At 41.2% G+C, this 27,434-nt stretch overlaps 1 protein-coding gene across 1 annotated transcript in view; it reads right to left on the bottom strand.

Annotated features, from left to right (window-relative positions):
• Window positions 1–27,168, bottom strand: part of RDH10 (retinol dehydrogenase 10) — a 28,911-nt gene extending 1,743 nt beyond the window's left edge. Inside the window, exons 1-5 of the mRNA XM_054498170.2 lie at window positions 26,821–27,168; window positions 24,974–25,209; window positions 3,584–3,682; window positions 1,731–1,876; window positions 13–144 (exon numbers count right to left, since the gene is read on the bottom strand). Of these exons, the coding sequence (XP_054354145.1) occupies window positions 13–144; window positions 1,731–1,876; window positions 3,584–3,682; window positions 24,974–25,209; window positions 26,821–27,109 (902 nt within the window). The 5' untranslated portion in view covers window positions 27,110–27,168. The remainder of the gene's footprint in view (window positions 1–12; window positions 145–1,730; window positions 1,877–3,583; window positions 3,683–24,973; window positions 25,210–26,820) is intronic.
• Between the last annotated feature and the right edge of the window lie 266 nt (window positions 27,169–27,434).

Genomic DNA, 27,434 nt, shown 5'->3' with positions numbered 1-27,434 from the left:
CCTCCCAGTTACCTCTTCATGAAGGTCACGATGTACATGAGGCGGGGGGTGCAGATCATGGGCTGGTCAGTGAGGATGGCCTTCATGGCCTGCTTCACACAGTAATCAGGCTTCAGAGGTGGCAGAAAAGGCTCAATTTCTTTCCTGAAAGTTATTTATTCAAAAACAAAATGAAGAATTAACACAATAGAAAAGACTGGAAATACATATCAAAACATTAACAGTGACGTTATCTGAGTGATGGGATTTTGGGTACATTTTGTTTTCTTCATAGTGCTTTTCTGTATTTTCCAAATTTTCCTGCTATGAACACATTTTATTGGCACAGTCTGGAAAACAAGTTGGGAAAAAAAAGCAAAATTGGTCTGCTTTTCCATAAGATGAAAAAGTCATGTTTTTAAGATGCCTTAAAACATATTTCAAATTATTTTCCTATGTTTTGCTTTCAGTAGAAAGAGGAGAGGGTGTTTGGCATAGCAAACACTAATCTCAAGCAAGATGCCAAGCTTTTAGTATTAGTTGTAGTCAAAATGAGGGTGTAAGCTTTCAAAGTGAAAGGAAGGCCAGGTATCCACTTTCCAGGATGCCACAAGAGGGAAAGCTAAGGTATATTCTCTAGGGGCCCCTGAAATGAAGGGCATATAGACATCCTACCTTCAGTTTGATTCACTGAAATGATAGTTTGCAATTTATTCCTTTCATTCTTCATTTTGCCACCATAGCTTTGGACCCCTGCACCTGCTGCTATGCTACACTGGAGGAAACAGAGCTCCGCAAGACCCTCAGCAACTGCTTCCCAAGTACATAAGAGGAAAGCAAAACAAACCAAACCACCAACACACACACACATTCACACAGACACACACGTGTGGGATAAGAGGCAGAGCTAGAGTCCGTTTTCCAGTTCAGAGTTGGAGTCAGCCTGACTTTGGAGTGATTCAAATCACCTTCCACCTATTTTGCCGCTTGTTCAGTTCAGTACACGTTAAGAATGGCCCCCAACCAACAGGGAACTGGTTTGGTTATCTTCCTTTGCCTTTCAAATTCACCCAAGCAAAGATTTCAAAGTAAGCATGTCTTCACAAGCATCCTCTTAATGATTCACGGTTTTGTTTATTCTGCTGAGCTCAAGTCAGATGTAACTTGACATTTATATTCCCACATACCTCCTTTCTATGTGTGTGGGTATTTTATTTCATTTTTCAGTATATCTAAATGGTTCTTCTCATTCTGCCATAGTGAATCTAGTTACATACGCTTGCTGCAAAAAGGAAGTTTCCAAATCTGGAGTGTAATATTCAATGGTCTTTTCAGAAGAAAGGCACGTTACTCTCTGTGACAGTAACATTGCTTCACATCCAGACCCAAGTCACATGAAGGAATTTTCTTCTGGAATCCTTATTTACCAATACCAATTTTAAAGAAACAAAATAACTCCAAAAGATGAGCTTCTAAGGAAAAGACTGGATACTTACGTTTTCTCTTTACAGAGAAGCCATTTCCTATCTAATGATTCTGGATTAATTTCTGCAAATTAGTATCAGTGTGTAGCACCAGTCTTTCCTTTGCAAATCTTATACACCAATTTTACAAACTTTACAAATCTTGACCAATAAAAGCCACAGATTGTCAAATGATAGTTAAAATACAAGGTTATGTTTGAAAGTCCAATTCCACATATTCTCCCAAAATTATTCTTTTTATCAGTAATAATATAGGTTCTCACTGACCTGATTCGGCAGCCTCTGAACATGCCAGTGTCTACAAGATAAGGGCAAACCAAGGTTGTTTTAATTCCATCCTTTTCAGCAGCCTTTAGTTCATGGCTCAGGGATTCATGAAAACCCACAACTCCAAATTTACTGGCACAGTAATCCTGAGTTAAAGAGGGGAGAAAGCAGAAATACTAAGCATATGCCCCTATTCCCAACCAAACTGAAGCATCCCTGGTCCTATTACTATGGTTAGATATCTAATACATAAGGTTACAGGTGACTACACAAAGAAAAGGAAATCATTTTAAAAGACAGATACCTGGCTGGGCACAGTGGCTCACACCTGTAATCCCAGCACTTTGGGAGGCTGAGGTGGCTGGATCACTTAAGGTCAGGAGTACGAGACCAGCCTGGCCAAAATGGTGAAACCCCGCCTCTACTAAAAATACAAAAATTAGCTGGGCATGGTGGGCCTGTGCCTGTAGTCCTAGCTACTCAGGAGGCTGAGGCAGGAGAATTGCTTGAACCTGGGAGGTGGAGGTTGCAGTGAGCCGAGATCACGCCACTGCACTCCAGCCTGGGTGATAGAGTGAGACTGTCTAGAAAAAAAAAAAAAAAAAAAAAAAAAGACAGATACCTGATGTGGTTCAGTGCAAAAATAATATTTTCAAAGCAACAGCAGAAACAGATGAATACTTTTTGTCACATCAACTAAGTATCATATTACTTTGGGGAAGTTACCATAAAGGATTCTATGAAAGCTAACAAGCTGAAGTTAAAATGGAGAGAGGTTCACTTTGAAGTGTCTGGAAAATTTACAAATGGTCTCTTGTTCAGTAAAGAAGAAAGAAAAACCAGTTTGTTTAAATTAATGCAAGAAGAATAAAGGCAAATCTAGCTTAGGCTATAAATTGTTATGATTTGACTTTCTTTGTATGGCAAAGTTAAAATGAAAATGATAACCATGCCTTGTAATCTTAAACTAGAACTTAACCTAAAGGCACAGAATATAGAAAAAAAGTTATTGTCCATGGCCCAACTTCAGAAATGGAATCCCTTGATATAGGTGCTATTTAAATAATGTGTCCTTTGCATATTTGCATGGAGTGATGTTTTCAGTTTTACAGGCATGCAGAAGACAAACAGGATAGAACAACATACATACTCATACTTTATAATCTGAGTATCGTGAAGAACAGGGTTTGATGAAATCCAGTTCTACAATTCTACAAACTTACAATGCAGGATACCTGACCACCTCATCTGATGGGCTAATTAATACAAGATAGCTCAGTTTTGGCAAGGTGACCACAACCGAATGTGAACCTCTGGCCTCATTCTTCTGTTTCCCGCAGCCTTCCATGGTTCCATTCTTGGCCCTGTGCCTCCTGCCATCGTCAAGCGAAGCTGCTAATGAAAATGCACACGCTGAGGGCTGGCCCATCTACTTTTCTTGTCGCTGCTGCTTTGTCAAACTAGTGTAAGAGATTTTATGGCAGAAGAGGCAGAAGTCCATTCCCTTTTTTTGTTTTGTTTTAGAGACAGGGTCTTGCTCTGTCTCCCAGGCTGAAGTGCAGTGGTGCCATCATAGCTCACTGCAGTCTTGAACACCTGGGCTCACGCGATTCTCCCACCTCAGCCTCCCAAGTAGCTAGGACTACAGGTGTGTGCCACCACACCTGACTTAGAATTCCATTCCAGTGGCTGGCCCTGGGTTCCTGTGGAACATTCTATACGCAGCACACATGCAGAGTGCCTTCGTGTAGCTTTCATGAATGGAGGGGCAGCAGGTGCTCTCCTGGAGGTTCTGGTGTACTTATCACAGGATAAACAGATTGAATGAAAGAAATGCTGTATATCTGACAAACCTCAACTCCGGCAGTACTGAACAATCCCAAGGAACTTGCAACTGTCACAATATGACCATGATTAATCTCCAGCATCGTAGGAAGAAAAGCCTTAGTGGTCTGAAACAAAGTAAGATTCAAGTTTTAGAACTAATGTCATGAATTTCATCTAAAACCCAGTCCAGGATCACAAAACAAATTTTTATTCACATGGTGTTATATTTCCCAATTCCTTTAAAAATATTTTATACTTATCAAAAAGATCTTTTAAGTGTCTGGCTAACTTAGCACTGTATCATTGGCATGGCAGGCCTATTATAAGTCGTGACCAACAAGACTGTAACTTAAGAGCTTTTGGGGACAGTGTCTAGAGATAAAAAGGAGCCACTGGCAGAAGGTTCTTAATTACCTTTCAAGTGACAGTTATCTGCTAATTTAAAGTACTCCCAAGCCAGGGATTTGTTTCTGCCTATGACACTTCAATGCAGCTATCTCATGGTTTAAGAGGGACCACAGCCTACTACAAACATTGCCTTCTATTAATGTGTGCCTTATGGCGATGTCTATGCAGTAATAGACCTATCAATGAAGAGATACTCCAGCAGCGTGCTCTGGGATCCCAAAGCTTATTACCAAAATGTACTAGCAGGAGACAAAGTATTTTAGGATGTAAAAAACAGGGTAAATTATAGAACTATTTTTGTGAAAAATATATCATAATGCCAACTGTGCACTGACAAGAACGTGTATCATTCTGAACAGTCACATTCCAACATGGGTTTCACTGTAGGGACTCTGCCACAGATGCAGGTGACTAGCCACACAGTGAGGCAGAGAGTGTGGCACAAGTTCCAGGGTGGGGGACCCAGAGGCCCTGGAACTTGTGCCAGAGGTGGCACAAAATCAGAGGTGGCGCTGATTTCTTACTCACTAAACTCTTTTCTCTCTAGCTCACTTGACTTCAAAATGCAAGGCTGTATCAAAAAAAAAAAATTACTTCAAATTGCTTACGATGATCGATTAACTACTCCACCAGGCTCCCAACAGTTTTATAACCTGCTTCTTAAAAGAAAGCAGCGAAGAGCAATCTGTCTACTGCTGAGTTATCTCCTACTGCCAGCACAGCTTCCCATGATTTATGAAGTTAAAAAAACCCACACAACCAAACACTACAAAGCAGACTTAAGGAAGAGCTGCATTCCCTTCTCAGAGGATTTGCTGGCTAAGGTATTACTGAGTTTTTGCATGAATACCTAATATGGGTTTGTGGGGTTTTTTTGTTTTTTTTTTTTTGGGGTGGGGGACAGGGTTTTGTGGTGTTGCCCAGGTTGGAGTGCAATGGCATAATCATAGCTCACTGCAGCCTCGAACTCCTGGGCTCAAGTGATCCTTCTGCCTCAGCCTCCCGAGTAGCTGGGACTACAGGCACAAGTCACCATGCCCAGCTAATTTTTAATTTTTTGTAGAGAAGGGGTCTCATTATGTTGCCCAGGCCAGTCTTGAACTCCTGGGCTCAAGTGATCCTCCCATCTCGGCCTCCTAAAGTGCTGGGATTACAGGCGTGAGCCACTGCCTTTGGCCCTATCTAATTTGTTATAATTTTTGTGTATAAAGATTAAAAACAGCAATTCCCTTAATTCTGATGTTTTTCTGTTCTCCCATCAATTATTCATACAGGTGCCACATGAACTTTTGTGAAGTATCCCAAGGTCTTCCCCAGTCATCATGTAGTACCCCACCCCCAACTCACACCCTGTTTGAGTTTCCTCATCAGTACCCATGAAATGCTTATTCTCACCTGTGTCATTTGACCCATGAACTCTTCTGATAATCTGTCCCAGACCCTTCCTATGTAAATCAAAGTGTAATATTCATCACATATTTATATAGTCTCTCATACTTTTCAAAGTGCTTTATGTCACTGGAGCCCCCTAATAATTCTTTATTGAAGGTAGTTAGGGTGTTAAACCTTTATCTAATATTATTCTAGGCCAGCCTGACTTTGTCTATATTTCTCTAAGACGTACAGTCAGTACCATTCACCTTAATGCGATTATGCATTTCACAATGCTTTGATTTTGATTGTCTTATACTTATTTGTCTGACTGTCCCAGACTAAGTTGGAAGACCCAGATCAATCTTCCAAATATTAAGGGAGAATTACTTTGCTACACTGAGACAGGCACTGTGGAGAGCTAGTGATACGGTTTGGATCTGTGCCCCCACCCAAATCTCATGTTAACTATAATCCTCAATGTCAGAGGTATGGCGTGCTGGGAGGTTACTGGATCATGGGAGTATCTTTCATGTATGGTTCAGCACCACCTCCTGGTGCTGCTCTAATGATGAGTGAGTTCTTGCGAGATCGGGTTGTTTAAACGTGTGCAGCCCCCACCCCCACCCCCACCCACCCCCTCACTTCCTCCTGCTTCTGCCGTGTTTATTGCTGCACCCCCTTTGCCTTCTACCATGACTGAAAGCTCCCTGAGTCTTCCCCAGAAATGGAGTAGAAGCCTCTATGCTTCCTGTACAGCCTGCAGAACCGTGAGCCAATTAGACTTCTTTTCTTTGTAAATTACCCTGTCTCACATATTTCTGTATGGCAGTATGAGAACAGACTAGTACAGCAAGTGAACACACTTCTCATTACTGCATTGCCCAAGCACACTGCTGAGGAAGAGAGACACATGTTTCAGCTTGATTGTATTTCTTTGTAGTAGTAAAAACAGAAAGAGTAATTATGACAGTAATTATTATTTTGATCTGTTACCAGAAAAAGTCAAAAACTGGTACTTCAGGTTATTATGGGTTCAACTTTAGGCTCTATAATTTATACATGGGCATTATATCACAGAATTGAAATAAAGTAACATCACAATGGAGTTTATATATTCCAATCTGAACTAGAAAACAGCTGGGCACAGTGGTTCACACTTGTAATCCCCAAGCTTTGGGGGAGGTTAAGGCGGGAGGATCACTTGAGCCTGGGAGTTGAAGACCACCCTAGAAAACATTTTGAAACCCTGCCTCTACAAAAAATACAAAAAATTAGCTGGGCATGGTGGTGTGTGCCTGTAGTCTCAGCTACTTGGGAGGCTGGGGTAGACAGATCGCTTAAGCCCAGGAGGTCGAGGCTACAGTGAGCCGTGATTGTGTTACGGCACCCCAGCCTAGGCGACAGAGCGAGACCCTGCCTCAAACAACTAGAAAACATATCCTTAAATAATCAAGCCTATATGTCTTTTAAAAGTATCTAGTTATGATTAATTGTTCCCAGATTAGCCAAAAAGTATAAAACATATTATTGATGTTAACCAGAGATCATTTTTAAGTTTTGAAAATTTGCCTAGTCTTGGAAAACAGCAATAAACTTAACATAAAGGGTCTTAGTTATCCTTCTGTTTAAAAGTTAAAGTACAAGGACTCAATATTAAATCCTAAGAAATTACATCCAATATCAAATTCCTATCAGAACCTGCTATATGGTTACCTGACAAATCTGAATCACTTACTCACGTGTCCACTCTAACTCCAGCCAGCGGCTGGCTCTGACTAGAAACTCAGACACCATAGCAGGTTGGCTGTAATGACTTCCCTGTATTCACGTGCTCTGGTCTTGCCTGCAGGTGTTAAATGACTAATCCAGATCCCCAGCACCACATCAAGGTAGGTGACAGAAGATTAACAAATTCCTAACTGTTCTTTAAGTGTAATTTGTTGCAAGGTTCTGAAACTGATTAATATCCCCTCCCCTTCTTGCCCTGAAATGAATCTGATGGTATTAAGTTATACAAAATAGTTCCAGTTTGTCCATAAGGAGGGTAGTATGGCTGCATATTCTAAAAAATGTGATGTGGGGACACACTTCCCCTTGTGGGACCTTCCCCCCACCCCCAAATTGTCTGAAGAGGAGTTAAGCTACTGGTTTAAAGGAAAAGGAAGCAAAAAAGGGCGAGGGGGGGAGAGAGAGAGAGAGAGAGACCGGTGGGGAGAGGAAGGGCGAGAGAAGGAGAAACCAAACAATCCAGATATGGCTATGTGAAAAAAATCTTTTCCAATTGTGGGCTATAAACATTTGGAGAAATACACTCCAATTTTAAAGAGTAAAGTATGACACATGTTGGCTGGTTGTAATATAAAGCTTTCTTTTGAGAGGGAGATTATTTGTTTTGTTCTGTAAAGCACAGGTGGGTCAATGTTCAGTTTAAAACACGTGATTTCTTTGCCTAATCAAGGACAAATCTGGCCTTCTGTATAAATTAAATCCAATGTATCTTTGCATTTTCTGCATTTTTAAGACAAAGATCCATATTTTTTATTTGAAAGGCTCATTAATTACAGGCAACACTGCAATTACTATAACAATCACTCACAGCGTCAACAACCACCAAAGAGCTGCGCGGAGGGAACTGAGAGGTGAAGAAAGCTATCCAGGGCTGCTAATCAGCCTGAGATCCCAGACGGCTTGTTTCTAAAGCTGGTGTCAAACATTTACTCAGCTCTGCTCTGTGTCGGGCAAAGGCAGGCTTGGGGTAGGAGCACCCACATCAGGACCACTCAGGTTTCTTTTAAGCCTGTGCTCAGGTTCCCGCTGGAGCCCAGCACACGTGACTGAGCACGAAGGCTGTTAATCATTTCCTTTGCTGCCTGAATAGAGGCGAGCAATTACTCTAAACTCCTGCCTTATGTCTGGGGCGCATTATTAAATAAACTTTGATCAACATGAATTCTATTCCATACTTTGCAAGAAAAATGCTATAGTTGGGTGACTAGAAAGCATCACATTTTCAGGAATTTTCCCAAGTAACCTGACTAGTTTTCTTTTCTAATTACTCTTGCCCTCAACAGTCTGGTAGATGACATTTGAGATAGCACAGCATATTCTGTCCTTGACACTGCTTGACAGCACAAAGAAATCTGGCACTTTGCAATGAATTATTAATGTGCACAAATATTGTAGCATGTATGAGGTAGAGACCAGCAAAAGGTGAAGTGCTAGTTGCCATGACACCAGTCAGTTCAAGCTAAGGTTCATAATCTTTAACTTTGTCTCAAAGAGTCGTCAGAAGAACATAAAGGGCAAATCTGAAACACACAGCCAAACGGCTTCAGTATAGATTAATGCCTGTGAGGCATGGGTGGATCTGAGAGGGCAGCACAGATAATTTGCTGACCAATAGGACTGCTGTGTTACATCAAGCGTAAGGATGGATAGATCAGGAGTTATCATCTAGTAAAGGGGTCTCTAAATGCAGTACATGTGATCAGTCTCCAGAGTGAGCTGGTGCCCATGCTGGTTGGCAAGGTTTGCTAGATGCTAAATGTAAGTCAGAGAATTGCACTCTATTGCAGTGTCCTCTTGACTGTCTAAAAAACAGAAGAGGACTTCAAGTTCTTCAGCAGGAAAATATGGTTGACTCTTGATCTAGGGGGTCTCAAAGTCAGTAACCAATATATGAACCAGGAAGTTTACAGAATTTAAGAGTTGGAAGGGGCCTAGGGATTTTCTTATTTGCAAAAGAGAAAACTTTTAATAACTGACTTTGGCTATTAAATGTAGAGCTAGAACTTTGATTACCATGATTAATTTGATCACAAGATTCCAATACCATAATCTGCTACCAGCTGACAGGGTTGCTGTGTAATTGAAAAAAAAAGGGAAGGACATTCAAATGGACACTGACATTCCTATGAAACATGCTTAACAAGTCTAATATCTCCTTAGCTCCTCAGGGTTCCTCTTCAAAGCACTGGGCGCTTTGAAAGATAACTGTAAAGGTCACATTTGTAATATAAGCAAGAACTCCTTAAACAGACGTGTAAGTAACTGCACATAGACATGACATGTCATAGCTCGAGAAATCTTTTAAAGTAAAGTTTACGCCAAATTAACTTCCAACAGCTCCGACTCTCCAGACCATTCTTGGTACTCTTAATGACAGACTGTGCAGCCCAAAGCCTGCAGCTGCAGTGTCAGGACAAATTAGCCTAAAGTGGAACAAACGTCAATGTGAAGAAATGTGGTATCCGGCAAGGTCTGACTTTTGAAATTCTGAGATTGATGACATTTTAAAGGTGTAGGTACAACAGAATGTGTTTTCCATATTTGTAAGCAATTCTAGGTTCCTGAGTACTAAGAGAAAAGCAAAGTTAATTTCTCACCGTAGGAGAAGGCCTCATTATTTTTGTGCACATACACGACTGTCCTGTGATCAAGAAAAGGCATCTTTTAAAAGAATCGTTTTGAAATGTTTATCTCTTATTTGAAATCCAAGAAAGAGAGTAGACATTCATTTCCAAAGAGGACCATAAATCATATAACGCTGGGAGAAAGGTTAACACCACCAGCACAGTACAGTTTTCTCACGTATGCTTAAGGATTTTCAGAATCTCCAAATAATAGCATGATGTAAACTTTGAATAAAAAAGAACACCATCAAGAGTCCACTGAACAAAGAACGTCTGACTGGAAATGCTTACGGCACCCTTCACATGGTTGGGCAACTTTCCTCTACTGTTCCACCCCTTCTGCCTGTGCAGCTGCCAGAGTTAACTTATCTTTATTAGAATCACAAAGGAACACTCTCCTGCTTATTTACAAGGCTAAAATGACATCTGGTGGCGCTCTTCTCTGAGAACTCAGTCACTGTTCCTGGAAAATGATTCAAAAGCACAAACTTTTGCAGGGCAACTGTAGGAGTATTCTTGTGCATGTGTGTTAAGTACTAACTGCTGATGTTGCTCAAATGTTCCACTAGTCCCTGTAGCTTCACAATGTTTTATTCATTGTCCTGTGATCAATTCAAAAAAGCCATGTTTTATAAGAATCGTTTTGAAGTGTTTATCTTTTATTTGAACATCCAAGAAAGAGTAGACATTCACTTCCAAAGGGGACTATACATCCTATAATGCCTGAAGGTGCTTAAAATATAGTGAACTGTGTTAAAGTTAATAGGATACATCATTAGTGTGTTCAAAAATGTAAAATGGTGACATACTATCAGCTCACCTGGGTAAGGAAAAGATGGCTAAAGTACCTCTAAAGGTATCTACTTATTAAGTATACTGACCAAACTTTAGCCATTTTACTTTGACCATAGAAAGTAGTATTTGAAAAAAACAATCTTCATTACAAAATTATATATTTAATTAGGAAGTAAAACCTAAATCTGTATTTACTAGCAATACCAACTTTAAATATTCTAGTTGCAGCTGACAACAGAAATTCTAACATGCATATGTTGTTGCGTAATAGCCTCTTTTTCCTAGTTGGGTATGTCTGTAGAGACAGAAAGGTCCCCTGACCAATTGTGCAACAGAGCCCCAAGATACTTAAGCCTGGAACTACTCTCTCAGACTTAACAAAATGTTCATCTTAATTTCTATCAGATTGAGACAAAACATTCACTCTTTAGATAATAGAGGAGAGACTAAAGAACATGTCATAATAGTCAAATTTGTGCCAATGTTAAATCTATCCCTTTAAAAACATGTATTATTGTGAGGCCACAGGGATTAGTGTAACATTTGAACAGAATCAGCAGTTTAACACACATGCACAAGAATACTCCTACAGTTGCCCTGCAACCAAGAAGCTAATAAAAGAGCCAGGCTTTTCAAACGAACACCTCGATGATGACACCATTAGTTATTCAGCAAAAATAAATGCTTCATTAACTTGTCTTCCCACTGTTAAAGGACAGGATGAATTTACCTCAAGGCAGCAACTCAGATATTAACATTCCCTTACATTTTAGAGCTCACTATGCAGAAATACCAGAAATAAGGTGACTTAAAACTCAATTTGTCTGTAAAATACACTGGCCTTTGGAATCCAGAAACCCACTTGGTCCTGACTGCCAATTACTTGACCTTCCTTTTGTTACTTGACCTCTCTGGAGCTTGACTAAACTCATTTGTGAGACAAAAGAGGAGATCTCCAAAGTTTTTTCATCTCAAATATGTTACGATTTAGATTCAACAATTATTTTTCCAATTCCTACCACACACCCCGAATACTGAGGTCACGCTGAGCTATTATTTGCCTAAGACTCTCATAAATGACTCAATAAGGGATCAACTCCATTAGTGCAGTGGCCAGCACTGAGTGATCAGCAAAAATATCTCATTATTTCTATGATGTCACGGCTGTGCCTTTTAACATAATATAACTTGAGTGCATGCCTCTTATCTATTAAAAAAATTACAAGTTATTTGTTTGAAACAATCATCCTTTTTCTGTGTTTTACTTGAGTCCATGGAGGCTCAATGTGTTAAACAATGAATGCTGAACAGTGTTTCTGAAATGCTATTTTCCCTGATCCTTCCCCTGCCGGGCCCTAGATGATCAAATGAGCGTTCGATGATCTCCTTCAGCCTCAGGCCCCTCCCCCTATTTAATAACTCTTTATGGAATAATGAAAATAACCCACAAAATTGCAGCCAAATAGCTTGCCAAGCAACAGGCTGTCATTAATCTCTTTGCTTTGCCCCAAACTCAAACTGCATCTCAGAAATTGTAATAAAGACAGATCTTCCAAAGGGCAGAGGCTTCGGTTCTGCTCTAGTGACCAGTAACTACTTCCATGACGCATAAACACATGCATGGGAGCTTAGCCACTGCTCAGGCCATCTGCAGTGGCGATTTCTTACTCCCGTTCCAACAGCACAGCTCTCGATGTCCCCATTATCATCAACCCCTGTAATTCCTAAGTGTAAATAGTTCAAATTCTTCCCTGCTTTCTAGTTTGCTTACTGGGAAATCTTTAAAAAGTTAAAATCTTTACGTAAATGAAGGGTAAATATATTCAAGAGATTATACCTGAAAACTTATTCTGTTTTTAAACATGCACTGTTAGAACTTAGTTTCACTCAACACATAGGAGGGTGTATGAGGTACCTCCACTGGGATAGGCATTGTTAAAAAACAAAAATAAATATTTATGAACCTCTTAAAGGATTTTAAAGATTGCAGATGGCAACTTTCCTATAAATCAGTGGTTTGCTACATTAGAATCACCTGGGGAGCTTTTCCTCCTGGTGTTCAGGACACATCTCAGAGCAATTATACCAGAATCTCCAATGGGAGAATCAGGCATCAGGAGGCACTGTCCCTCAGGTGGTTCCCATTTGTAGCTGAGTTTGGGAACCAGTGCTCCAGAATAGCGTTTCTCAATCTCAGCACCATTACATTTGGGGCTGGGTAATTTTAAGCCATAGGATTGCCCTATGCATGGAAGGATGTTTAAGCAGCATCCCTGACCTCTCTCCACTAGATGCCAGCAGCAGCTCCACCAGTCTGACAAGAAAAATATCTCCAGAGGTTACCAATGTTCCCTGGGGGCAAAATCACCCACATGAGAACTACTCACTAGAAAGAACATGTACATTAGGAAAGGAAGTCCCATATACTCCAGTGATGATTGTCCCTTAAGTTTTCATTCTCATATTGTAACGATATTTTCCAGGTTTGGAATACATTTGGGGCTGGAAATTGAAAAAAAAAAAAAAAAAAGCCAACAACTTAAATATGGACTCAAAACTTCATCACTTTTAGTTTCTATACTTCAAACCACCACTCCACCATGAAATTAAGAAGTACCTTTGAAGGACAATAACACTGATCCAACAAGTCTGATATATTCTAGCTACCTCACAGAGGAACAATATTGAAATGTAATAGAAGATCACACCAATCACTTACCAATCACAACTCTGGTTAAACCACCGAAAATATCATTACTAAATTATGAGAACTGAAAAAAGAAAACTTCCTTTTAAGGACAACAAATATACGTGAGACATCATTCCTTCCATTATCCAGCAATGCCACACAGTTCTTCACTGGCTGGCCCTGACTTTCTGCTGTGGTGCTTAGGGCTGTGAAAACTCCACCCTGGGCAGAGCAACCATTCAGACACTGGACCTGAATCAAAATTTAAAAAATAAAGCCAGATCAGAGTGGGCCCCAGAGTGCGCGGTCTGACATCTTCCTAGGTACAAGATTCCTAAAGGGCTGGTTAGCTCAGGAAAAAAAAAGTGTGTGTATGTCGGTAAGGGGGAGATGGAATACTGAAAAAGTGGGAAGAGTAGTTCCTCTTCAAACTTTGATGCACATGCGCGTAGGAATCACCTGGGGTCTGAATCAAATGCAGACTCGGATTCAGTAGTTAGGTGGTGCTACTGTGGCTGCTTGGGACCACAAGCCGAGAAGAAGGTTCTAGAGTGAGCCTGAGCAATCTGTCTACTCCCGACCTCACGTGGCTTCAGATCAACTCTCCTAAGAGTTCAGTGAAACAGGCAATATAATTGATCCTCCTTCTGTTCCCAGTGCCTCCTACCCCTAGCATTTATCAGGTAAAGCCTGGTTCAAATCAATGCCAAGAGCCCCTAGTGCAAGAGCCCCTAGTATGAATGACCATGGGACTTTGTGGACTGACTCTATGTCTATTTGCCTTGGATCCATTTTTAGCACTAGCAAGCCACCCAATCCCATTAGAACAAAGTTCGTAAAGAAGAAACCTAAAAGACTTCAAATCCTTCCCCCCATATCCACAGAGGCTTTGAAGGCTTAGCTTTCAAGACAGGGACTGTAGACTCCATCAGCCTTGGCACTTACCTCACTGGCTTTCCAACTTTACCTTGGACAAGTGAACCATAGAGGCTTTTATACTCTGTAAGCCTGTGAGAAAACCTCATTTAGGGAATAATTACCCCTTTATAGATCACATACTCGGACTATAAGTTTGGACACTACCAGTGGCCCAGTGGCCCAAAGTGCACAATTTTGAAAATCCATGATTAACATTTCAAAGGCAAAGCTTATGAAGCTGTCTGGAATTCTGATCCCATAAGAATATTATATAACAGAATAAAGGTTTTACATTTTGTTAGGAGATAAGCTAACAAAATGAACTAAACTAAAACCACACTTAACTGATATTTTGGTACCAATTATTCATAGAACTTTGTTCAGCCAGTCCTTGTAGAAGAGCTCTTTCCATTCGTGACTTTTTTTTGTGTCTAATTTGTCAATGCTGATATGCAAACTAGGAAGAGAAAGAAGGAAGCTGGGTGACGAAGGATGCACTACACTATTCTCAAGGAAATAATAACTCTCTCCAACACAAGCTATGGAAAAGTACAGAAAAGGCCCAGAAACACACAAGTTGAGCTTTTGTAATAAAATTCTAGTATAGTATTGGTTCTTCAGGCTTGAATTTTTACATGCTTGTCTAATCTACAGAGCAAGCTTCCTGGGGATATTAAGCTAGGGTTAATCAGTTATTGCTAAACTAACCATGCTAATAAAAAATCAACATTTGAAGATTAATTCTTACATTATACCACAGGGCAAAACTCCTAAGTGACTCATAGGAAAATCTACCTACTGTACCAGGAGCTTTGAACTTGTAGCCCACAGCTAAGTATTTGTACAGGCTCTAACCTGGAAGCCTAGGCTGAGAGTTTGGGTCCTAGTTTCTTCCTTCCCCGGCAGTGACCTTAGGGAAGTCCCTTCACCTCTCTGGGTTTGTTTCCTCATCCATAAACATGAGATAAACATCTACTTAATTCAGAGTTGCTGTGAGGCTCAAATGAGAAAAGTGTTTATGAAAAGGCTTTGTAAATTTAAGTGCTATATAAAAATTTAGTAAATGTACACAAGGCTCATTAAGCATGTATTTATAGACTATTTTTGTTATAAGTGCTATCTATTTTTGGTTAGGTTGTTTCCTCAAGTTCCTGCAAGTCCTGGTTCTTACTATGTATGGCTCCCAGTCCTCCCTGCCCTCCATGCAGACCATATTCTGGTTAAAACACAGTATCTGACCTAAGAAAAGAAGTCATTGCTAAGCAGTCGCTTCAGCTGCCTAGTCGCTTTCATCCCGAGTCCTAGATGACGCTGGAAAACAACGAAACTTTCCAACACCACCTCCTTTCTAATCCTTCTTATATCAGTCCCATTTTACTATAGGCAAAAAACGACTGTTATAAGTAAAAATTGCAACACTTGAAGAGTCCAGCAAACATAATAAAAATACAATATGAAATCATTTAAAAGTAATTCATTACACCTTATGCTTCTCTTTCCGAAGAGACTGTAGAACTAGCCCATGTAAAAAACACTTAAGAAATCAGTAGGGGGCAGTATGTTAATTACAACTTACAGGTGGGAAAATTCAGGCTTTGAATTTTAAGTTTCACTTGTCCTCAAAATAACCACGTGTTTACATAAGTAACACTTATGTTATTTTGAGCCCTATTGTTTAGGATAACACTAAGAAGCTGCACCATGTTAATATTCAAAAATTCCAGTACTAAACTATTTGAAGGAAAGGCAAGAAATTCATATTTTATGCAAGCAGCATGTAAGAAACACTTCTGTTTTTTTCCAAACCAAAAAATACAATGCTAACACCACTGCCACTTTCACACATCTTTGTGTGATCTTTGAAAGTTTCACAGACCAAGTAATGTTTTGTTTCCAAATGTGAATTCATTGTAAGTGGCTTGTCATTGTAAGGGGCTAATTTGACAGCACTCAAGGTTGCGGCAGTAATTGCCCTTACTTGTTAAATATTCTAGCAGCATTTGCTGTAGTGTTGAAAGTTTTATGAAGATTATAAGAGGATATTCATTTTTTCCCCCCTGTGGCTCACTTCATTTTAGTTTCAGAGCATTTAGGAAAATGGTCCCTGACAGGTGTGAACCTGAGTTTCAAGAGAATTGACAAATAAAGTAAAAAAGAAGAAAAAAAATTCAAGAATGAAATACACTGGGGAAGCTCTTCAAGTAAAAAATGTTAGCATTCCTTCAGACCACATGAAAAGGTGTGCGTCCCCTCGCATCCACTCCAGTGTGGGGATGGCACAAGCCTGTATAAACCCAGGGATGCAGGTGACTGGAACTGGCCAGCCAGGTATGTCAAGGCAAATGAATCCCAAGGCCATGCTCTGTTAGCCTAGGCTCTGAACAATGGTATCTTAACAGAATGATAATTCACAATACAGGGAACCTTCTGAAGGCTACCTATTATGGGGACCAGCTGTATGCTTTAGAAAGAATCAGAAATCCCCATCTTCTGAGTTATTTTCCAGTTATGTCTATATGGGGTCTCAGCCTAAAGGAGCTTCTAGGTCAGTTGATAGAATCTAGAAGTGTTAGTTCTTTGAATAGCTAACTACTATACCAACTTCTGATAAGAAAGATTAACACATTTTAATCTGATCTCTGAAGTTACAGGCTCAAAACATTGAACTTAACCCATTCAGCGGAGGCAGGAAATAGTTCTCTATTTCTTAAGGACTATTAGATTTTGTCACACTCCAAAGATTAGTTACAAAAGACCCTTTCTCTCAGGAAAATACTGGTTCTATGTGCAGGAAATAAGATACAAATCCACCCTGCCAGTACACCCCCTAGTGGAACTTCAGCATAGTACAGTTTGGGGGTCCAAAAACATTCCCGGTATTTAGGACTTTCCCAGGTCCAGTAGCTGTAACTGCACCATAATCATGTCTTCTTACTTATTACTGAGCATAGGAAAACAAGCAAGCAAACAAACATACCATGTCATCTGCACATTAATCCATATACGCAGACATCTGGATTAGACACATGCAAATAGACTACTTATCATAATTGAAAGAGGCTTAATTTTAGTTTCTGAAAGAACTAAAGCAGAAATTTTAGATGAATTTGCTATTAATATTTCTCAACTCAAGACAAAACTTAAATGTAAAGGGGTTTCCTACTTAAAATTCTTCTAACTCTCAAGTGAGGCTATTAAATTTTCTCAGATTGTCATGGGTTAGATATATTCAAGTTACTAAAACCAATTCACTAGAATTTGCCAAAGATCTCGAAAATCTGAAGCATGATCAGAGTAAAAACAAACGTAGGAGAAGAGAATAAGCGGAGTGTGAGCAGTTAAGTATTAAACTATAGGGTTTGTAGTGACCCAATCCTGCAATGAATGGCTAAGGACTCTGCCGGGGCACTCTGCATTCAGTCTTTTTGAGAAAGCTATTCAGTCAGTGTTAGCATTAGCACAGGCTACACAATGCTTCCACTTTGACATATCCTATAGATAAATTTCTGTTTGGGCAGAAAATGGATAAAGCCTGGGATGTAGAAATAATGAGGCAGAAAAGAACACATAGCAACTTTTCTTCCTTCCAGGAATTGAGATAAATAGCACAACTCACTCCATGATCAAACAAGAAAGGGCCATTCCTTGAGCCAAGAATTTCACGACTATTTTACAGGGACTGCCATCTTAATATATAAAGATATTATTAAGTGAACATGAAAATATTTTGAACTTGTTTTTCTTTCTCAGGAATAGTGACAGATTTTTTTTCTGAACTATTCAACTTCTGTTGTCTTCAAGTAAAACAGGACTCAAATGGCAGAACAGCCAAACAGAGGCTCTTGTGTGAAGCATAAGTGTGTGCAAGGCTCTCTCCAGGCACAGTGAGGAGTCCAGCCCATCTGAAGTTTACAGTAGATGAGGGGATAAAATAGGTGCTGACCTGGAAAAGCAGGTGGAAATCAGCTTTGGAAGGGCCAGGATGCCATACTAATGAGCCTGGACTTCACGCTGTGAGCAATATGGTCATACAAGCATTTTAAGCAGGCAGATAACAAACTCAAGGCTGCTTAGATGACCCTGGGTTGGAAAGCCAAAAGCGAATACAGGAAAAGAAGATCAGAGGCACTTTCAAGAGTCCAGGCAAGAGGTGATGGAGGCACACAGGATGAAGTAGGAAAGGAAAGGGGCAATCAATCAAAGCACAGGGGCACAAGAGAATAGTCAGGATTTGGGGACCCATGAACGTATGTAGGCTGGAGAGGTGAAGATAATGCTGATGTTTCTAAGCCTGGTGACCAGGGAATGCAAGAAGGAGCAAAGAGGAGTTTGTTCAGTTTTGTGACATGCTGCTTTACGAGAATGTGTGGCACAGTCAAGGTAGTTGAAGGCAGACAGAGAAGCATGACAAAGTGGGCTTATCATGGAAGCTAAAGCACTTGAGTTTCAAGGAGACGGTCAAGAGGGTCACATTCTGTAGAAAGACGAAGCTGCACACTGGATTTGGCAACGAGGACAGCACTGCTGTTTTTCTCATTTAGGTTAGAAATTATGACATTGGTTATTTAGCAGTATTTTTTAAACAACTGAGAAAAACAGACACAGATTAGAACATATTGAAGATGCTGGAGAACTTTTTATCTGATGTAGCGTCTGGTTCCCTATTCACACCAGCCACGTAAAGTGATATTTTATCATGTCACAGATTTTGATTTCTAGTAGCAACAGATTTGGGCCCAGCATGTAATGTATCAAATACAGACACTCAAAGTTCAATGAGCATGTGATCCTATTTGGTGTATATAGGTATACAGTCCCAGGTACCAAGCAGTTCCTATCAAAAGAGATGTTTTACTCAGTTTTCAACTGTGACTACAAGAATAAGATAAAATTGACTCCAGGTCAATTTACAACTTTGTTTAAGACATTGAAAGTACTTCTAAAGTTCAAACATTTTTATACATATGACATATATTTAATAACAGAAACCAGTTCTACTGGAGACTTTTAAAAATAGGCCATGAATTCCAAGTGTTTAGTAGCTATCTTAAGATAGGAAATCAATATTCTCTATAAACTAATTAGTCTTACAGTTATTATGGTAAGGAGAAAGAAATACTGGCCAAATATTTTTATGAATACTTTAGAAATGATTTTAAAAATTTTAAATGTAAGAAACCTTGAACAAAACTAGTTTCTGTAACCAGAGAACAGAGGAATGCAGTATGTGAGATTAAAAACCAGTAAATCACATAAGAACCTAAACATTAATGATTAGGGACCATTCATGAGATATTAGGTACAACAGCAGCACTAATGTCTTTAAGTGCTACATTACTCAGATCTAGCTGGTGGGCTTTTACTTTTCCTGGATAGATTTTAACTAAATAGACTTTAGACATTTGGATATAGATAAATGCTTAATTCAGTAATTAGTATTTTAAAACTGTGAAACCTTTTAAGTTAAGTGGTCTATTAATTAACTACCAATTATCTTGTCTGACTACCATATCAATAGAAGTAAATTACCTACTAGCTATTTGACAGATTTAGTCCTTTACCATGCAAAAATTCTTCAGAATATAAAAGGCCTGGAGTTAAATGCTTTTGCTTCCCCCTTTTGGTTAATCAGGGATCAATTTGCTGCTCACGTATAAAGGCCAAATGCAGCTCTTTGGTTAAAAAGGATCTACAGATAAACTTTGGCTTTTAGAAATAGCAAGCTAAGATTCTACTTCTCTTAAAAAATAACAAGTAAAGCAATGTTAGTATTTTGAGGGAAACATGGGTTTGCATGGAGACCAACTTTCCATATTTCAAAGTAGAATACAGAGAGGTATTTTTCTTTTCCTTTTTTTGAGACAGAGTCTGGCTCTCGTCACCCAAGCTGGAGTGCAGTGTTGCGATCTCAGCTCACTGCAGTCTACAACCCCTGGACTCAAGCCATCCTCCTGCCTCAGCCTCCTGAGGAGCTGGGACTACAGGCACATGCCACCACGCCCAGCTAATTTTTGTATTTTGGTAGAGACAGGGTTTCGCCATGTTGCCAACGCTGGTCTTGAACCCCTGGGTTCAAGCAATCCACCCTCCTCTGCCTCCCAAAGTGTTGGGATTACAGGCTTGAGTCACTGCACCCCGCCCAAGAGAGGTATCTTTCAAGTTTTTACATCTCACCCAGATATAAACAGCCCACATGAAAAATTTCTATGCTAGTGTTAAAGTGCATGATAGTGCATTCATTTTGCATTGTCTTGTACTGGGTGTTTCACAGTAGATTATGCTGACTAGAACCTACCCCAAATCTATCACTAAGTCTTGACTGGTGACCAGGAGAAGGTTCCTAGGAGAGCTACTGGTGATGGATCAACATTGGAAGATGAAGTGTCACAGCAGACTGGAAGGCTGTACAGAATTATGCCAGGCTGAGGAAAGGCTTCCAAAGGGTACAGAAATGGTACATGGTTAAGAGGGAAGGAAAGAATTGCTACGGGGGTCCTCTTTTTGAGGACTGATCATTGGTAAATATGAATGGCTGTTACACATTCAATGTGAGCTTCATTCAAATTGGCATACCAACACCAGCCTTATCAAGTCACTAGCCTCACACCAATGAGCAGAGTTCTAACACAAAATAGTAAAAATGAGAACACATGTGGGACAGGGAGAATGGAAAGTTATGTAGGAAAGCAAAAGAAAATATGAGTGATAACAAGGGTGAGACAGCCCTGGTTTGCAATAATGATCTTACACAGCTTTAGTCCAACATAATGCTCACCTTTTTCTTTCTTGAGATGGAGTATTGTTCTGTCACCCAGGCTGGAGTGCAGTGGCGCCATGTCTGCTCACTGCAACCTCGGCCTCCTGGGTTCAAACAATTCTCCTGCCTCAGCCTACTGAGTAGCTGGGATTACAGGCTAGCACCACCACGGCTGGCTAATTTTTTTGTATTTTTAGTAGAGACAGGGTTTCTCCATGTTGACCAGGCTGGTCTCGAACTCCTGACATCAAGTGATCCGCCTGCCTTGGACTTCCAAAGTGCTGAGATTACAGGCGTGAGCCACCGTGCCCGGCCCATAATGCTTACCTTTTAAAACTTCAGAACATAGACCCATGTGAGTATTCTCTGAATAGGTTATCTTCTAAATATTTAAGCCTATTATTACCAAATATTTATTGAGTGACTTAAGAATAGAGTTTTGTTCCAGGCAAAGGAAAATGAAAGATGTATATAACAAACTGCCTTCAGACAACTTGCTATCTACTTTGGGAGAATGATAACAAATGCTGTGAGAGATTAATGGAAAGAAAAGAAAAACCTTAGATGAGTCATTTAACCCCTACTTCACTGGAAAACAAAGGGTTGAACAAGAAGGTCTCTGGATTCTTGCAACTCTAATATCCAAAAAGGCCAGAAGGGCTGCAGTGGGGTGGAAAGGTTATATTGAGACTTGAGCTACACCTTAAAAGACACGTGGAATGGAGGAAGAGGGTGTTTCAGGTAGCGGGAATAGTATGTGGACTGGTTTGAGAGTGCCCACAGCTTTTCAGTGAAAGTCCACATGGTTTTCTATTTCACTCACTTTTGCTCTGAGTCAGGATCAACATACTATTTGTTGAAATACAGATATTAACTGTATTAACAGCTGAAAACAGATATTAACTGTTACTTAAATGTCTGGCTCAGGATGATCTGTTCAAATGACTGAACAGTTCTTTGCTCAGCTGATGGACTTTTAAAAATGTATGGGGTAACTTCTTTTCCATACCCAGATACAGTAAAAAGACACACTCATTATTTTTTCTGGAAGGAAAACAGCACATGCCAACATCAACACATCTTTGAAAAGCTGCCACCAACACTTTGCCTAAGAGGACTACTGGAAGGGAAGCTGAATTCAGGTGGCTCTTGCGACACTCCTTAACCCCTGTTAAAAAATTCACTGTAAAAATTATACTGAATTTTCCTTTAAATTTTGGTTGCTGAATCAAAACTTCTCAAAAGATTTGTAAATTTCAGCAAGAAGTCAGAAATTCCAACTCTAAAATGAATTTTCTGACTCAATATTGAAAATAAATTCTTAAGTTTAGATGCTTAGGGGAAAAACAGCTGGAGAATTCAGGAGCCTCCCATATTTTAATACAAAGTGACGTCATTACCATCAAGGCTTCCAAGAACTCCTTAAATTGTGTGGTTAAGCAACATCTCAAAGCACAGTGATGACTCTAGGAAGGTGCTATGCTCCTCCTTGGTATACAGATTCAGGTCCAGAATAATTTTTCTATTTAGAGATTTAATTTGACTTCCTCCTTATGTTAAAAAGCCTAATATTAGAAAGACGGTATATCAATTTATGTGCATTTTCAAAGCTAAGGCTATGAATTTTCTGTGCTTTATACACACTAAATTAGCACTCATTTTATCAGATGTCTTCCTGGAGCTGGTTTCTTGTTTTAAGTATTTCACTGCAGATTGTATGAGGTTTCTTAAAAACCTGATTACACTTAAAATTTTACAATTAAGCAAAATAATCATGCAGACAAAGTAGGCAAGATGGCTAAATTTTAGAATACCTGGTGTAGGTAAAAGTTTACAGTTATGTAATCTTGCATCATCTTAGTCAAACGTTACTGGAGAAAACAATCCCAGTCAGTGTCTGCGGTTCATAATGAACCTACTGATAGTGCTGTAACTGTTTAGGGCTGACTTAAATCAACTGCAGTTTTTACGGCAGCTTCATCTTTACCATTCTTCAAATATGAAAATGACACTCCGCCTCCCACTTATGTATGTCTTTTATTTCAAATGGTAGTTGTTTTACTCAGGATTAGTCATAAACACACAAGATTCTTGATAAATTCTATGTCAAATTTATTTGGTTGGACTGCCTTTTATTCATCTAACCATCCCTTTGACACCTGCTGCCTGTTCCTGGGGACCCAGCCACAGCAAGGACTTTAATCCAGTTCCCCACCCCCACTGAACCCAACACACACCTACAGGCAAGCTGTAGTTCCCCAAACTGTATTCGGTGATTTCCTGACTTGTTTAAAACATATACAAGCTCAGGTCATTTACATATTCATTTCTAGAGGTTTCTAAATGAATTAAATAAAGTTCATGTTGGCCGGGTGCAGTGGCTTACACCTGTAATCCCTGCACTTTGGGATGCTGAGGCAGGCGGATCACCTGAGGTCAGGAGTTCGAGACCAGCCTGATCAACATGGTGAAACCCCGCCTCTACTAAAAATACAAAATTAGCCGGGCGTGGTGGCGCATGCCTGCAATCCCAGCTACTCGGGAGACTGAGACAGGAGAATTGCTTGAACCAGGGAGATGGAGGTTGCAGTGAGCCAAGATCACGCCATTGTACTCCAGCTTGGGCAACAAGAGCAAAATTCCATCTCAAAATAAATAAATAGGCCAGGTGCGGTGGCTCACACCTGCAATCCCAGCACTTTGGGAGGCTGAGGTGGGTGGACTGCTTGAGCTCAGGAGTTCGCGACCAGCTTGGGCAACACCATGAAACCCCATCTCTACTAAAATACAAAAAATTAGCCAGGTGTGGCGGCATGTGCCTGTAGTCCCAGCTACTCAAGAGGCTAAGGCAGGAGAATTGCTTGAACTTGGGAAGCAGAGGTTGCAGTGAGCCAAGATCGCGCTACTGCATTCAGCCTGGGTGACAGAGTGAGACTCCATCTCAAAAAATAAATAAATAAATAAATAAATAAATAAAGTTCATGTTTAAAAATAAAACATTAAAATAAGCGTCCTCCAAGAGCAGAGAACAGGTTTGATGCTTGAGGTGCAACATTTGAATAAGTACTTTTAAAGCCAGATTAAGTTTTTAAGCAGTTGCTAAAAAATTAATGAGGTTTAATGTGACCTATTTAGGAGAAACAGTTCTTTGTTGTGTTCTATTAGAAGGCTAATCCGCCTATGGAAAAAAAAAAGTAGAATCCTATTTTTTTACTCCTTCTTTATTGAATCGTATCTGTCTACAAAAGTAAAGGGAAAATACTGTGAGGAAAAAGAGCATAAAGTGGGTCAGCAGTGTGCAGTTATAGGGGACAGAGTCACACCTACCTCTACTGAAGACAAGTTGAGATGAAAAACTGGGGTTACCTTTGCCCCTAGAGCAGCAGAAGGCCCTGCACCCCTCCGTAGATCATGACATTGTTTAATGGTTAGAAGCGGACATTGTTTAAATCCCCAGCTTACCAGGTTTCACCACCTCGCTTCCCTCTCTAGGGTCCTATTAGGGTGATATTTGCGAGGCGCTGTCTAACCCAAGAGAGTCCCGAGGCGTCCTGCAACAGGAAGATGCCCTGGACCCTGTGGATGGTCAGGGGATGCGAAGTGACTGCCAGGGTGGCCTGGCCACTCCCAACAGACCACAAATGTTGATTTCAGAATCTTTGGCACTTTCCAAAATGTGGCGAGCAGTAATTTGGAAGCCTAAATCCTGACTGTAGGAATTCATAAGAACAACCAGTGTTTTATAAACTCAACAGAAAGTAAAATAAACAAACCCAGGGTTTTACGCTCCGTCTTGTTATTTTTATGGCGATCTTTCAAACTAGTTCAAAATGTTCAATCCTCTGCCCTCTCAAAAATACTGAGTTAGGGGTGGCGGGGGGTGGGCGGGGACAAAACGACTAATAGTAACCAGCATACACTGCAGTTTACCATAGGGAAGAGCTAAGGAGACCTTGTGGCGAAAGAGTACAGGTTGCTTTCAGGCTGGCACTGAAGTCTCTCTCCTTCCCAACCTTCTCATTGAGGAGGGCCCAGCAAAGAAAACAAGGATGTTTATATTTACCCAGAAGTGTGCATGGCAATTGACCATCATGGTTCTCTCAATGAGCTCATCAGGACATTCCAGAAGGTGATGCCCAGAGACAACACCAGCATTATTGACCAGGACTGAGACTTCGCCAACCTCCTTGCGGACTCTTTCAGCTGTCAGGTAGACGTTCTCCCTCTTCCCCACATCACAGGTGTAGGTAAAAACCTGCAAGTTACAGTGGGGCAGAATTTCTTCCTCACCATTCCCAGCTGTCCTCAGAAGTCCAGATGAGGAGAAAACATGCAAAAGAGAAGGGAGTGCAGAAAGTGAGTCACATGGCGATCAGTAGGACAAAGATCACACAAAACAAAAATACTACAGTGAGCTTCAAATTTCTAACGCTGCAAGGCTTGCCAACGACTGAGCTTTACAGCTGCCTTCCTCCCATGAAGTCTTTGGGAATTACAGCAATTTACTGAATAACTTTGCTTAGGGGAAAGTCATGTAATTGTGACAAGCCCAATACAAGTAGACCACATGGGATCAGCTTGCTGGAGCTAAAGACACCTGCAAAGAACTGATCTCAGCCCAGAGCTCAGAGAACAACACACACACTACACACTCCTCTTTTTTTGGGGAAACAGTGGCCCAAGAGAAACAGCTCTTAGTCTTTAGTATGAGAACCCTCAAAATGGAAACTCACTTCAAGGCTCACAAATCAAAACTGTAATTAATAATCTGAATTCATCCAAAGCCAAGAAATGAAGCCACAATTTTTAATGAAGAAATAGGGATCACTGGCTTGTTCTAACTGGGCTAGCTGACACCTCTAAGAAGTACTCTCACAAATCAAGTTACAGGTAAATATGCAATTTTACCACATAAGAACTTGACAATTTAAAAACCAAAATCGGTATCCTGGAAAATGAATACCCTTATCTTTTAGGTTTTGACAGGGAGCACAAAAATCTGTATTTGCTACACCTCCATACCACCAATGAAAATGTTACATCTTCGCCCTTAAATTAAAAACGCAGGTATCAATAAGTTTGATGATAAATTATCAATACACGGGAGAAGTGCCCAAGTCACTTTTCTCCGTACAGGTAAATGTTTTCTCTAAAAATGAAAAATTCTGTTAAAAAGCAACAGCGATTATCAAATTTCCTGGACCAACATTTATGGTTGGTTATGGACTTTGCTTTGGCTTAAAAAAAAAATCTCAGATTCAGTTTAGTTAATAAGTATTCAGAAATGCAGATTTCCTGGGGTGACCAAAAACATGGAAGAAATTTACAACGAAGCCTAAATCCTCCAAGAGCTTTCTCTTAGGAAGCAAGGCGTCTTTCAATCACGCTCAGGGAATGTAACTAAAGCACTTATCGCTGGCGAAACAATGTAATTATGTTCCTCAGGCTAAACTTATAGTGAAACCGTCAATACTGCCCTCGTCTAAGGGGTTCAGACCACAGTAACACAGACACTTCAGACACTTCTTCAGTCTAGTCAGAACAACTTCCCAAAGACGCTTCCGTTTCCCATCGCGCCGCTTGTAAGTCGGAGCAAGACATTTCTTTGGGATCCAAACCTGTGGTAACAAGTTCCCTCCGCCTTCCCTACCCCAGAGGGCTTAGGAAACCCCCCCGTAGTCCCCAGAGACCAAACCCCCACGAGGACTGGGCACCTTCTCCCCGGTAGTACAGAAGTGATCGCGTTCCTTTATCAGGGAGCGAATTCCACTCGTCTCCTAAAAGACCGATGGGGTGTTCCTTTCCTCCACAGCGGGGCTGGCCAGGCAGCGGGGTTTGGGGCCTGCCGTGGTAGGGCGCGGGGTGGAAAGAGGCTTGACCCAACAATGCTCCCGCGCGGGTCCAGGTTACCTTGCAGCGCGGCGGCGTCGGCCGCCTCCAGGTCGCGGTAGATGTGGCGCACCATGCCAGCCGTCTCCTCGTTGCTTTGCGTGTTGATGTCCCACAGCACCAGCAGCGCCCGGCGCCGGGCGAACTCCAGCGCGAAGAGGCGGCCCAGGCCGCTGCCGGCGCCGGTGATGAGGCACACCTGGCCCGCCACGCTCTTCTCCTTGGGCCGCACCAGCCAGCGCGCCGCGGCTAGCACGAACGCCCAGAGCACTTTGAAAGTGACCACGAAGAACTCCACCACGATGTTCATCGCGACGCCCGGGGCCCCGCACGAGCCCAGTGCCTGCGTCCGCGCCCACCCTGAGCCCTGCAATCGGTCTCCGGGCCCCGGGGCGCTTGTCACAGAGGCCGGGACGAGAAGGCTGCGCCCCGCGCCCGCCCCCGAGGTGCCCGCCGGGTTGGAGTGCGCGGCGCCGCTCCCTGCCTGCGCGGGGCCACTCCCGCCCGGGCTCGGCGCTGTGGCCCCGGACTGTGCCCGCCGCGGCAGTCACCCGGCTCGGCGCCTCCTGCCGGCAGCCGCCCGCCCGTCCCGCAGCGCCCGGCCGGCCGGCTCCGCTGCAGTGGCGGTGACAGCC

Source organism: Pongo pygmaeus, chromosome 7 (assembly GCF_028885625.2).
Source record: "Pongo pygmaeus isolate AG05252 chromosome 7, NHGRI_mPonPyg2-v2.0_pri, whole genome shotgun sequence".
NCBI classification, from domain to species: Eukaryota; Metazoa; Chordata; class Mammalia; order Primates; family Hominidae; genus Pongo; species Pongo pygmaeus.
The sequence above is the reverse complement of the archived record's forward strand: the minus strand, read 5'-3'. Positions and strand labels throughout refer to the sequence as shown.